Source organism: Equus caballus, chromosome 5 (assembly GCF_041296265.1).
Source record: "Equus caballus isolate H_3958 breed thoroughbred chromosome 5, TB-T2T, whole genome shotgun sequence".
Lineage (NCBI taxonomy): Eukaryota > Metazoa > Chordata > Mammalia > Perissodactyla > Equidae > Equus > Equus caballus.
Genome location: NC_091688.1, coordinates 56,397,869 through 56,412,554, shown reverse-complemented (window position 1 = coordinate 56,412,554; position 14,686 = coordinate 56,397,869). Strand labels below are relative to the sequence as shown.

Here is a 14,686-nt window from a genome sequence, read left to right as displayed (position 1 = left end):
GCCGAAGCAGAGTGTGCAAACTTAACCACTATGCCACCAGGCTGGCCCCAGGTTAAATTATTTTAAAGTTTTCCGGAAGAATAAACATTTATTCATTTACATATTCATTCATTTATTCCATCATTACAAAAAACATTGCTGAATACAGTGGCAATTTAAGAAAACATTTTTTTCTTTTCCTGGTAGAACAGTAAAAGGGCCCGCTACCCCTGCAGGTTCTCCCAGGTCGGGTATGAGGGCCTGTGCAGCCATGTAGCTCTCATTCCTCTGGAGCCTCTTTAGCAAGGCTGGAGTTATATAAAGTCAGGAACTCCCTGAGCCCTTTCTTCTGTGATGTTTCATGGGATACTAGAGGGGAGGGCTGATCACAATCAAAAGTTCAAAATAAGCCGCAAATTCTAGTAGCAGAGACTTAGTGATATAGTGAGATACGTGCTTTCCAGACATATTCATCATCTTTAATTCGTTCTTGCAAAGCAACCTGCAAGTTGGGTAATTTTATTTCCATAGTATAAATTAAGACACACGATTTGCCCTCAGACAAACAGCTGTGGTAAAGACACAAGGTGGTTTGATCTCACACCTTAAACTCATTTTATTTCTATGGTTCTGCCGCTAGTCTCAGTCTTTGACGCTCTTGCACCTTCTTTTCCAGCCTGTCTGCCCTCCCTCTTCTCTGTCTTTCTAGGGGCTGAATAATCCTTGCTGGTGCTCTTCTGTTTAGTGCCTCTCTCCTTCAGCTACTCTTTCCGCTCAGTGCCCTCTTCTTTCTCTTTTTCCCTTTGCATTTCCTTCGTAAGGTCAAACTTGACAGATTAGAGAAAAGCATCTTTTAAACTAATTTCCATTAACACTGAAATTATCGATATCTACCTCCCTCACTTTCACAAAAGTATTTTTAAAATACTTATAAATCCTGATTCACTTGTTTAAATAAGTTTTTAAATTATAAAAATCATTATTATTGAAAAACTGGAAACAATATAAAGAACTTACAAAAATCACCATATTTCTACACCTAGAGAAGATGAGAGAAGATATTTAATGCATTCTTTCAGATTATGTTTCTGCATCATTTTTACATAATTGTTATTGTTCTCTCTATATAACTTAGTGCTTTGAATTTTCCATTTAACAATGATGTATCTTCAACTGGTAAGATTTCAAGAAGTATTAATATATAACGAATTTCCCAGGTAGAGTAACTGTGATGCACTTTCCTGGTGCAGAGAAACTACATGGTAGAGAACAGAAGTGAATAGAAGCATCTGGGTCCTCCGGGTGCCAGATCTAGGCAGAGAAGTCCTCGGTGGATTTCTGATCATGTTCCTTGCCCTTCTCGGCCTTTCTACTCTCCTATGGCTGGCTCCAATGGCAGTCTACCTGCTCCTCTCCTCTACTCAGGCTGCTCCTCACTCCTCCCACCCTCCATACTTGAGCTGAGCCAGGACGGTTCCTTTGCCTCTCTGGTTCTGGACGGTGATTGGCTACTTGGCCCCTACAATTCTACTTTGGTCCAAAGGCAAAACACCCTTTTCAATCAAGCCCCAATCATAGGAAAATCACCTCCTATCTTTTTCCTTTTTCCTCTATTCTCCCATATTCTGAGTAGGCCCCCTCCCACCTACAGGTTTATGTCTTGGGATTTGGTGGCAGGGAGTCAGCTAGGTTAGCTGAGCATTCAGCAAAAGTGACCCCCTCCTAAATCATAAACTAAAATTTGTTCACGCTGACCTTTTCTTTGGCCTTTCTTGTTTCTGGATAACATAGCATGCATGTTCCCATTCTATGGTCATCTGCTCACAACTTAAAGAACGGAGGGAACTCTGGACAATTCAAGACAAAAATTTAGGAGAGGTGTGTTCAAAAGGCCCCTCTCTCCACTATGTTTGGGGAGCACACATGCCCTAGCATATGAAGGGAGAGTCAAGTTTGTTTTAGAGTACATTTTCCTTAAAATGCAGTGTGTTCAAAAAGCATCTGGATGCCTCTCACTGTGAGATGGCCTTGGGTAGGCACAGAGACTTCTTAACCAGTTAAGCTACATAGCAGTGGAAGGCTTTTGTCATAGCAACAACCAAAAACAGTATTAACATTTCACATACTCAGTTGAATATCAGGTGACACCTATCTAGAATTCTTAATCTTGTTACTTTCACTTTCTAAAGGGAAAAACACAAAATTCTCCTCTCTGTAACAGGCAACCTAGTTATTTGATACTTGAAAATATTTTACACTATATTCTATGACTAAATGGCTTCTTTTTTTTTTTCCTGAGGAAGATTCACCCTGAGCTAACATCTGTTGCCAATCTTCCTCTTCTTGCTTGAGGAAGATTTGCCCCAAGCTAACATCTGTGCCAATCTTTCTCTACTGTGGGTCACTGCCACAACATGGCCACCAACAAATAGCATAGGTCTGCACCCAGCAACTGAACCCAGGACACCAAAGTGGAGCATGCTGAACTTAACCACTAGGCTGTGGGGGTGGCCCCTAAGTGACTTCTTGATGTCAAAATTCAAATACTTTGAAATACCTGGACAGGTATTTATTCCATTATTCCTTGCAATGAAAGGGAAGTAAATGGTAAAAGTCAGTGGAACTGATGGTAAATAGCTATACTTCATCTTATCCTTATGGTTAATAACACATCTACATATGTGTGTATAACTTTGTGTTTCATGTATGATCTATCATAAGATTCCCATAATAATATTAATAAGGATATAGATAAGAAAACATGCTCATGGAGGTTCAGTGACTAAATCACTCCACTATTATGTGGTTTATGAGAAACTATGTCTGTCTTCTGAGTGCTTGACTAGCTCTTTCAAGATATCACTCGATCTCATAAACAATCTACTCTACTGGTTACAGATGATAAGAGGACAATAGATGGGCTGAGAGAAATGTTTCATGTCAAATTGAGAGACAGTAGATTAAACAATATTAGATTCCTTTTTATGAGACTCTTCCATCTTTAATAAGTTAACATGCTGTTAAATCTCCAACAGTTGTATATAACGCACAGTGATTTCTACGTTCATTTGGCTGGGAGGCGGGGGTGGTGTCTTTTTTTTTTCACTTTGGAAATACAAGATTATGGGAACATTTTGGGGCCCAATTAATCCATTTCTATTTCTATAAACCTATGCCAAGGAAATTCCAAAATAAAAGTGTTCATCATAACATTGTTTATTATGAACTAAATGTTCAACAATAGAGGAATGGTTAATAAAAGTATCGTTGTCAATAGAATATCACGTAACTAATAACAATGACAGATGTGGATGCTGTGGTAATGAGTAAAAATTACAATATATTTTAATTGAAAAAAAGCTGGATTAAAATTTTTTTACCATGCTTATAGCTATGTAAAGAAATAAATCTACAGAATGAAACAGAAAGGAAATGTACCAAAATGTTAACATTAATTGAAATAGGATTAAGGCACTATGAATGGTTTGTTTTTCCTTTCCTACATTTTATATTTATTCTTTTCCCCCTGCTCTCCTCACTGCTCTCCCATCAAATGGAAAATGTACTGCCTGGGGTTGAGGTAGGAGCTTACTTCTCTAGAGAGCTGCTGGTTGTGGAAGCCTAGGAATGCATTGGGTTCGCTTGACCAAATGATGCACTCGTCAGAATGCTGCAGAACACCCTGGGCTGACACACTGCCATCTTCGGGGTGCAATTCCTAATTCACAGAATCAGAGCATGGCCATGTCTGTGTGTGGCAGGGAGGCAGGTGGATCTGATGTCTATCTGATGTCTGTCTCCTGCAGTAGCCTATGTGATTCAGAGACTTAAGCACTCAATTAGCCAATGTTATCCTACCTCACCATCCAGAAGGGCAGAGAGAAGGGGTGAAGATGCTTGAAATAATCTTAAGAAGTCTAGTTCTAGGAGATCCCCCCGGAGATCAGGTCATTTGTGTGGAGGGGAGCAGGACTGGAAATGAAGTCAGGATTCCCCTGGGACTTGGTGGTTGGTTAGTTGAGTGGCCTTTGTTTTTGGTGAGCTTTGATCCTTTCCTTGACCTGTTGCCACATTTAACCACGGGATATTGTATGCAATGGAATTAGTGGGACCAGAGGGCTATTGGTAGGTCTCTGAGCAAAGCCATCGCTCCTACAGGGAAACATCCCTGAGCAGGCACTCTACTGATTGTGACCCAAGAGGACCACTGTGTAAAATTATGGAGACACATGTGGGAGGGCTCTGTACAGTGGTTAAGAACATGGTCTTTAGAGTCTGACAGCTTTGGATTTGAATCCCAGCTCTAACACTGAGTACTTACTTGGCCTTGGGCAAGTTACTTAACTTTTCATACCCTCAGTTTCCCCATCTGCAATTTGGGAATAATACTCTGCTCCTCATAAAGTCATTTAAAAGATTAAATGATATAACATGTGTAAAGAGGTTAGTATAGTGCCAGTCAATAATGGTAGCTAATTATTATTATTAGCTGCTGCAACTGTAGTTGTTTCTATTTAAAAATACTACTCCATTTTAAATATGTGTGTTTCTTTTCATTTTTCCTGAAGTCTGTAAAAAGTTTTCATTAATTAAAAGCATCCCAATTAGGAAAGCACTATTCTACTTTATAGATAAGCCAGCCAGGGAGTCATTTATTATTTACCCTGAATTGTTGGATTTTGTAGCTCCTTAGATCCAACAGTGTCATTGGTAATATTCTCATTTTGATAATCCAACCTCAAAGAATTCCATCCAGTTAGTGAGGCAAGTTATTTCTTTCCTGAAACCACATGGGTCCCTCTAAATTGAGTTCCTGCTCTTCCTCTGTTTGATTTCTTAAAATGGTTTCTGAAGATTTTAACCACAACTGAATCAAAACTAACCAGCCTGTAATTTCCTGGTGTGTCCCTATAGCCTTTCTTTTAAAACAAAACACACGCAAAAAATGGCATTACATTGGCTGGTTTCCAGTGTTTCAGGGTTTCCACTGGAGTAAATTGGAAAAAGTTTGTGAAAGCCACTCTGATTTCCCTCCGTCCCTCTTTGGAGCAGGCTCTAGGTTGTTTACGGCTTCACTATGATGTCTTATCACATTTAGGCGCTTTTAATTTGGAGTTGTTTTAAGAACGTTATCATCTCTCCTTAGTTCATTACTGCATATCTTCCTTCTCTTCAATTCTAGTACATCAGAAAATAAGGCAACATGTATGACGTATATAAGCCAGAAAGAGAAAGAATTGTTCTGCTTTTATATAAAAGGTATGCTAAAAATATCCAAGAAAATATAGACTGGGTATTTGAATTCGCAAATTAAAAGCACAGAAGGAATATATCTGAATCTTTTCCTAAAACCTATACAAATGTTCTGGACTCAACTCAGAGGCACAAAAGACTAGACTTAGTTTGGCTGATTATTTCAATGCTAATTTTTTTTGTGTTGTAGCCATTTTTCATCTATTATTTTTGATGATTAAATATTTTCTTTTAGTTGAATTATCAATATATTTTAAATATTTTGATTCCTGATTAAGTTTTAGTTTTAAATAAATGTTTATAATTAATATATAACATGAAAGTTGGAGTTTAAAATAAGTAAAATTTGAGTGATACTATAATATTCAGATAAAGACTAAATTAAAACACGGATCAGAATAGAAACGAAGCAACTTATTTTAAAAATTATAATGAACGTTATGAAAATATATGTGTTTGGTACATTGTCTCTCTAAATGTTTGCTTCAGTTAACGTTTGTTAAGTTAATGAATTAACAATAGATTGATAATGATAGAAGTAAAAACGTGGAATAAATGTTGAGCTGATGATGTATGCAAAGAAAACATTTCTAAACAGAACACTCTCTTACTCAGATTTTAAAATATAATAAAATCTAATTTGGGATTAATTGTATGAGAGAGTCATGTTCAGAAGTTCTGAAATGCTAAAATATATGTGTAGAAATACAGAGCATTTTCTTCATGATATGTATATTTGGAACTAATCAACAAAGTGTTTCCAAATGGATAAACGTTTTCAAATATACACAATTTATTTACAATTAGAGGCAGGCATTTGCATGCCAGAAATTCATGTGCTAAAGGCTTCAAAACTGTTCTTCTAAGAAATATCTTTCCTTGTATTATTTTCTTCATGGACAATGCAAATGCAGTGTTAAGCGTAGCCCAGACTAAAGTGTTATAAATTATTAAAATTAATGGAAATAATTATATTTTTACCATATTTGGCAATTGAAACTAGATTATTTACCACTTATCTTTAAGAATAGTTTTGATTAATTAAAACAGGATCAATATATAGTGATATATTACATTTAAACAAATGGGGAAAAAGGACAAGGACCTAATTATATTAGTTATTTTTGTCCACAGCTTCTCCCTAATATTTTCAATAATTACTGTTATGGATATTTTTTAAGAATCCATTGTTAAAAATACAACTTCTGAAAATTCAACACAGAAGTACAAAACACTCTTTGAGTGGTATAGATGTAAGCAATATAATTAACATTTGAAAGAAAACATCTACATAGATTTCATGTTGATGTTAGAAAACCAAAGAGACAGTCACTCCCCTTGTAAGAATCTCAGAATCTCACTCTGAGTTCAGGAAAGAGGAAGCAATTGGGTAAAGTCCTCTTCTTTTTTCTTTTTCTAACCCACAGCCTGGTGTCAGTTTTACACACTTTATACTTACTTTGCTTTCTGCCAAACTCCCTGGCTGACACGCATTAACCTCAATTGTTCCAACTGACCCGCTGGGCAGTATTGCCGAATGAACATAGATTATATCATCCTTCTAACAACTCTCTTAATCTTGCCTTTACCAAGAGCATTTTCTGGAACACACTCCTTTCCAATCAGTTTTCATCAATTTATTTAGCACTTACTCATGGTTGCAACTCAGAGATTTGGGGCTGGTGTTTTGGGAACCCAATCTAATGAAGACATCAGATTAAATTATGTAATTGTTGGCTCTTAATTGCTCAAAGAGTTCTCTTACACATCTATTACTTTTATATATATATAAAATTTATTATATATAAATTTATTATATATAATATAAATATATATTTTATATATTTATATATAAAAACATATGTATAAAATTCAAGCCCCAATTCTTTAGGACTCTTGAATTTTCAAGAAATAAATTAAAGATTATTTCTGTATCTTTAGAATCTCATAACTTATTATTATAGTTCACATTTCAAAGAAACGCTTAGCAAAATAACAGTACAGAAATATTTTTATATCGTTGCTAGCTTTAAAAACTTTTCCTGAGCTTCCAGGATATTCCATTTATTGTTACTTAAAATTTGTTCACTGAATCTAAAAACTACCACTATTACAAATATTTACTGACTTAAAATAAGTGGCAAACAAGTAAATTTATATTCTTTAGCACATTAGATATATCTGTAGGTGCTATGGGGAAGCACAAAGCAGCAGGAATTGTCACAGGACTCGCAGTCTACTTTTTATAATTCAGATTCCCATATGACATTGGAATTTAAACAGGCAAGAAAACATGTTTCTATACTGGTTTCAAATTTTCCAATTTTCCTTCTGCCAAGTCTTAACTTCTCTGAGTGTTTCTTAAGGTACAAATCTCCTGTACATGATGGAAAGAGATTTAATAGATGGAAAACTATACCCTCCACTGTGTTCATAAGAGCAGAATTTTACTAGGGACAATATGTGCCACCCTAATAAGACACTATATGGGGAATCTTTTTGAAAAACATAAAGCCCAATGTTACAAATATAAGGTGGCATTATTTTTTTTTTCTACAATTATCCTGTCAAGAGTCCAATTCAAATAGGAAGCCAGATTTGGGGGTCTTGCAAAGGCAAAGAAGGTATTATTGGGAAATGTTCACTTTTTTTCTTTCTTCTTCCATGAATTGATTTTGCCTCTCCCACTTAGGAGCATAAAGAAATCAATTACATGTCAATCCATTTTATATATACACGTGCACACACATATATTACACGTGTACATACAGAAGCATTTGGCTTTCCAAAAATAATTCAGCATGATTTGGAGAATAAGAAAAACATCTCTTATTTTGAGTAATGAAAATAGCAAATAGATTTGAACCTGGCATCATTTTGTTAAAAGTATTTAAAATATCTTCTCAGATGAAAATATGATTCTTTGGAAAATACAAATTGATTTCCATAGGCAAATTAAATGAAAAATCTACATGTGAAGAAACAATCAGACATATAATATGGGAGTAGAAGTGATGGATTGCTGCTGAAATATTCAGATCATTATAAAGGTGCAGATGTAGCCTATTATTTTAATAGGCACTCCTATCGAATATCATATAAAATCTTTTAAATAGTTAGACCCTGACTTTGCAGGCTTTTTTTGCCTTTTTATATTTACTTCTCCTGACTCTCTGTCCTTCCGTGGTTCCTTTCTTTGTTACTAGAATACAAATAGATGACTATAAAACAACCTCAGGCGCACGCCCGGAGTATTGTCATATTTCTGCATAAGGGAACTTATTTTTAATGGGTCTTTGAGAAAATATAATTCCTCCAATAGGTCTTTGGATAGCCTTTTCCCTCAGAAGTTGAGGCGACAGCTCCATGTGCTAGGTAACGCTTAATGGCAGGCTTATGAAGAGAGGAAGTGCCCGTGGAGAAGCCTGGCTCCGTCTCATTTGCTGCCTGCCCTCTTTAGAAAACCCACCATCGTACGGTACCTTCTTTTCGCTTTCCCGTCGCTGTTGGTCCTTATATTTAATCTGGAGAAGCTGATATTTCAAGAGTTTCCCTATCAGCGGTAAGGTTAATTTCTCTCCACTGTCCATAATTGCCTTTGTTGCTATTAACACCTATGAAGAAACACAATTATTAGGAAAAGTGGCATTTTATAACCTTTGGCACGGTCTGTCAGTGATGAAAAGATGAAATGGTGTTTCAGTTTTGTAATATTTGTCTTACTGCAAAAGTGGCTCATTGCTGGCCAAAAAAATTAGAGAAAAATGCCCCAAGGCCATGGAGAGGGACATTTATCCTCCACTTTACAAAAACTGGGTTGTCTGAAAATGCACTTCTTTTTCCAATAAGGCGGAGTGCTTCCCACAATAATGCTAGACTCAGACTCCCAAAAAAGGGTAGAGGAGAGACAGGCAGGGCTCCATTTAGGATGGCGGATAGGTCAGTTTCACGCTACAGAAAGTCTATTGTTTGGCACAGCCAATAGTCTAAACTGTCAAAATTTGACTTATGAGGATGTTATAAATTAAATAGGGTTTTATAATAATGGAAATGGCTATGTTAGCAGTCTTTTATTTCTTGGTGACCAAATTCAAATGAAAGATAAAAGCTGCTTGACACAGAGGCGCCATACGAATGTTGCTCCCCTCCCCTTGCAATTTAATGTTGATCCTGTTGGTATGCAGCCTAATTGGGGTGAAATAAGGTTATTGAGTTTTCTTTGGGTGACGACAGCCACTAGGAACATACAGCTGTATTGTCCAGATGTGTGGCACTGACAGCCTGTTTTATGACTGTGCTTTTTACAGCTTGTTTCCCCTAAATTTCACACAACTCTCTAACATCTGGGCCCTTTTCCTTGGAGCCCTATAACCACTTTATTTACTGCAAAAAAAATAAAATCACGTAAAATATGCCATAAAAAGTTGTTACGTGTTTCTCTTTATTCAAGTTGTCTCCCTGATAAAGTTCACCTCTGCCGGAAGCACTGTCACAAAGTAATCTAGTCAAAGTATTTTTCGTCTTTTGTTTTTAAGCAAGCATCAGATTTATTTATAACCTTGGGATGGATTAGGTGTTACTAAAATGCTCTGACATGTTGCTTTTCTTCCCCCTTGGAGCAATTACTCCTCTGGGCGCATATGGTGTCAATTTCAGACCCTCCGTCTCAGACAATGACGGCGCACACTGCATCTCATCGAGCTCCGTCTTGTCTGAGGTTCATACCAGCTCTTGGTCAGGGCTTTCCTGACCGATCCAGTTCCTTATGACTTTCCACTTTGCCAAGGGAAATAGCTGAAAGAAAGGGAGACGGCTATTTTCCTTCTAACTGCAGAAGGCCCTGTGGATCATCATATGCCAAAACGTAACTGGACCTCTTAGAAACCGCATCGGGGTTTCCTGCATTGCCTCGCAGAAGGGAAAAGCCAGGAAAAGAACTCCTTTAAAGCGGCTGTTTCTAAAAACCAAAGGAAAAAACTTAGTGTCAGAAAGCTTTGTGTGTCTCTAAGTGAACACCCTCCATGAAACAGAGCTCTTTGCTTTCTACGGTGGTTCTGCTCCTGCTAACAGGATTTAGGGAGAGGGGCGTGACAGCTGCGATGTCTGGGAGCAGGAACACATAAGGGTACATCTGCAGAACCTCAACATTTCATTGTGACCAGATTCAAGAGGGGAGGGAATCCTAAGGGTGGACAGTCACATGTTTACTATAAAATAAAAGCTGTCCGATTGTGTCCAACCCCGAGGGTAGACATATTTGGTTTGAAATGGCATTTTTCAATACGAGCTCAATAGTGTGCTGACAATTGAGCTGCTCTGTGACATGTAGTTCAAAATATACAAGTTTGGGTTTGAAGCTTACAGCAGTCTAGGATGGCGCGTTTCTCTCTGATACAAATATAATGACAGTGTTGAAGGGGAGTCAGCTCTGGAACAGGCTACTCAAGAGTGGTGTGGAGTCTCTTTTCCTGATGACCTGTGAAAACAGGATATTTACCTATGTCTGGGGTGGCTGGGAGAAGCCTGCCTGGCGTCATGGTGATGGATGGGATGTCTCTGGAGTTGCTTTCTATCCCATGTCTCTATGAGTCTGTGAATGTGACCTCACTGTGTTAAAATGTACTCAAAGCACAACAAAACATCCCGAGAGAAAGGTATTTCGCAGGCCATAAAATTTATTTCTGGTCCATCTAAAATGGTCTGTAGAGAGCTGGGTTTAAAACAAATACCTAGCACAGCATCGAAATAACGATACCACTGTGAAATGGGGAGATCAGTGGTGAGGAGTGTCACCGGCATTCCTGGGCACCCGTGTTCTTGTGACACGTGGACACAGAGCAGGGAAGAGCCGTGGCAGGACAGGGCAGCATTGAGCAGGGCCCAGGGGACACTCCTTCCTCCCAGAACAACCCAGACTCACGATGCCCACCAATATTCCTGAAGAAGGCAGTGCACGTGGCACCACAAGCAATGGCCGAATCCAGGCCTGCTCGTCCTTTCCCAGGGTTCCTCTGAGGAGACTTGACTCCCACACAAGCCGCTTTCTTTCTACTTCCTCCAAAGGGAATGATAGTGAGGATCCTTGGGATAACTAATGAAAGTGAAAGTCCTGCTGAACTCAAAATCTGAGACTGAAAATTTTTGTGGTATGTGGGTCATCCCCAGGAGAGGCAGAAAAAGAACGATGTTTACAAATTAATTTCTACTGAAATTGTTTTTTTCTCACACTCCGTAATTCACAATTTCACCCAATCAGGAGTCAGCCATTTCGTCTCAGATGTAAAACAAATCCTTGGAGGACCTTTCTTTGAAGGATAAGTCTTTGAGGGAAGAAAAAAGATGGAAGAAGAAACAGAATTTAAGAGGAAATGCAACTTTTCACATAACATTGCAGAAAGTCTTTCCCATCTCTTGCCTTACTTGTAGTAATTGAAATAATCATCAAACCTTCAACCTTCCGGCAGTGTAAGGGTTACTTGTCCAGTATCTAGTCAACGTGCCCGCATGTATGTGTGTCTGTGTGCATGTCTGTGCATGTGTGTGTGTATCTGTGTCTGTGTCTGGGTATGCTGGGAGGCAAGCTGAGAAGGACTGGCGGTATGGGGAGGATGAGGGATATAAGAGAAAGTGGAGGCGGTGAGCTGATTCGGGTTAGGGGGTAATTAGTCAAAAACCTAACTCCAGAACGAGGCAGAAAAACAGTCCTAAGTGGGTTAAAATCTGGGTATTCATCAAGCCAAATTGCCAAATAAATGAGACTGGCATAAGTCAGAACTTTTAAAAATGAGTCTTATGGGCAAACGAGACTCATTAAAATGGAGAAAAAGTGTTGCCAGGTGAGGCCTGTATGCACCCCCTGGACCTACTCAGGCCAGACTGTGGGGCCTGCCAGGGCCAAGGGGAGGTCCGGGCTGAGCTATCAGAGGTGTTCGGTTCTGGGAAAGTCTGGTGTAGGAGGGGGTTTAGCTTCAAAGGGTGCGGCTGAGCAGGAAGGCAAGTCTGTAGAAGTGTGAAGATCTTATTTTGAAGGTGGATACCTTTCTCTTTTAGGAAGTTTGTGATTCTGAGCACACAAAGAAATAAAAACAATTCCCTCTTTATCACTGACCTAGCTCAAAGACTTATGCCATGTTTACCGTCTAATGATCTAATCCAACAAAAATATAACCAATGAGCCAAATTCTTTCCTTGCCTGGAGATCAGGCCCACCCACAGACACCAGTGCCCTCCCTTCCCTTCTTCCACCCCTCCTCTGTGTGGTTCCTCCCCACATAAGTATTAAGCACAGCATCTGCCTGAACAAACACTTAGAATTGCTCCACAGATTCCCATGGAAACCAAATGTATGCATGTGTGCTAGTGTGTGTATACATACACACATATAAACAGATACGCATACATGCATATGTGTGTATGCACACATGATAGATAGATAGATAGATAGATAAATTGATAGGTAGATACATAGATAGATACATAGACAGATAGAACTTCCATAAGGTCTGCTGCCTGGTTTCTCTGCTGTGCTCACAAGGAGGCATATGGAGGAGCTTGAATCATTGCTTAACTTGCTGCATGTTCAATCCAGGTGAGTTCTGAGGAAAGGTAGAGATTTTGGATCTGCATTTCTCTTGCCTGGAACAGGCCAGGGAAAGAAGGTGGGGGAGGAGGGGAAAAGGTGTGCTTGTGTAGGGCAGAGGAGGGAGGGGTGATGGGAGAGGGATGGGCTGAGGAAAGACTTTCCCTCCAGGAACTCCAATAGCTACAAGTTCTAAAAAAAAAAATCTTTTGGTTTCAGGACCCTCCTTGGGGGTCCATGGTGTTTGTTACAGTGGCTGTAATAACGCACAGGATGTGACTGCATATTTAACCCTCATCCTTGGGTCAATGACTTAGGGTTGGTTTGGCTATGTAAAGACCTCAGAGAACAGGAGCAGAATCCATAAACTTGACTCAGTCCAGACTGGCACATGGCTGAGCAAACAGGTTTTCGACACACAGAAGATGTAACTCGTACATATGTATGTATGTACGTATTCATTTATTTGGCATGACATTCTGCTGAGTAGCTCATTTCCTTAATATATGACTGATTAAGTGCAATAGTTCTTCATCTTGGTAAAAAATCCAAATACTACCACAAGGATGTGCAACGAAAAGAAAATGCTTCCCCAGTCCCCTCCACCATTCCCTCTTTCCAAAGGTAACCACTGTTAACGAATTCTTGTGTATCCTTACATAATTTCCTATACATATACAAACATAAATATGTATATCCTTTTATATTTTAATACAAATAGGATTATGCTTTCATATTGTCAAGTGCTTTGTGTTTTTACATCCAAAGTCATCTAGCACAACTTTCTTTGATGATATGTATTGCTTGTGTATTTTTAAATTATTTGCATAGCCTTCTAGTGCATGGGTGTTTGGTCATTTATTTAACCAGTTTCCTACTGATGGACATTTACGCAATTTCAGTTTTTTAATTCTCTTAAGTGCCTGTGTATTTTAAATATTTATGGATACTTCCAAATTGATATTTGAAAAGTTAGTGGCATTTTTTGTTTCCACTACCACTATTGACAGGGTCTGTTTCCCCACCCGCCACACTAACCCTGGGTATTCTCCAACTTTTCTGTCTTTGTCTACAACAACGCTGATAGACCTTTCTGTGATGACAGAAATGTTCTTTATCTGCACTGTGCAATATAGTAGGCACCAGCCATACGTGCTGATCGAGAACTTGAATATTGCTAGTGTGACTGAGGAATTGAATTTTTAATTTATTTTTTAATTGATTAAAATGAATTTTAATTTGATTATAATTAAAGTTGAAATAGCCACATGTAGCCAGTGGCTACAGTGAAAAGTGAACATAGAATCTCATTTAAAATAATGTTGACTTATTCATCCCATCACTTTGTCCCTTTGATTTTACTCCAAAACCAAAAGGAAAGATATCCTATTTGGCACCATCTTTGGCAAATTTTATCAACGTAGGAAATGCTTACACACATTGATTAAATAATAATAGGGTACTCAAGTTTACACTGTGCTCAAGATAAAAGGTAATGAAAATCTATGGCTTCCACGCTGAGATATTTGTTTCTGGCCACTCAAGACATTTGCCCTGGCATGGGTGAAGATATACAGGGCTGGTCTGGGGCAAAAACAGGAAAGATACTTTTGTTTCTCGAGCAAAAGTTTGCTTCTGGCTTTTTTGTGTCCCCCCTTCTCCTCTGCTGCACGCCTCCTCCTCCTGGGTACCCAGTGCCTTTTTGCTTTCTAAAGCCCTTCTGCCACTAAAATAGAAAAGATTTAACTTGGTAACTCACTTTGAATGAAGTTTATTTATACCAGGGTGTCAGCTGTATTTTAAGATTTTATCCCTTAGTTATAGTATAAAAGGGATTAGCAACTGATGAAATAATTTCAAGCAATAAGTAATAGG

At 38.4% G+C, this 14,686-nt stretch overlaps 1 protein-coding gene across 4 annotated transcripts in view; it reads right to left on the bottom strand.

Moving 5' to 3' along the window:
• Positions 1-14,686, bottom strand: part of SPAG17 (sperm associated antigen 17) — a 209,669-nt gene that overhangs the window by 139,769 nt on the left and 55,214 nt on the right. For all 4 annotated transcript variants that reach the window (XR_011438724.1, XM_001500885.5, XM_023641329.2 and 1 more), the window contains exon 4: positions 8,715-8,846. Coding sequence is in view for 3 of the 4 variants with exons in the window: in XM_001500885.5 (XP_001500935.1) it covers positions 8,715-8,846 (132 nt within the window). In the remaining variant the exon portion in view is untranslated. The remainder of the gene's footprint in view (positions 1-8,714; positions 8,847-14,686) is intronic.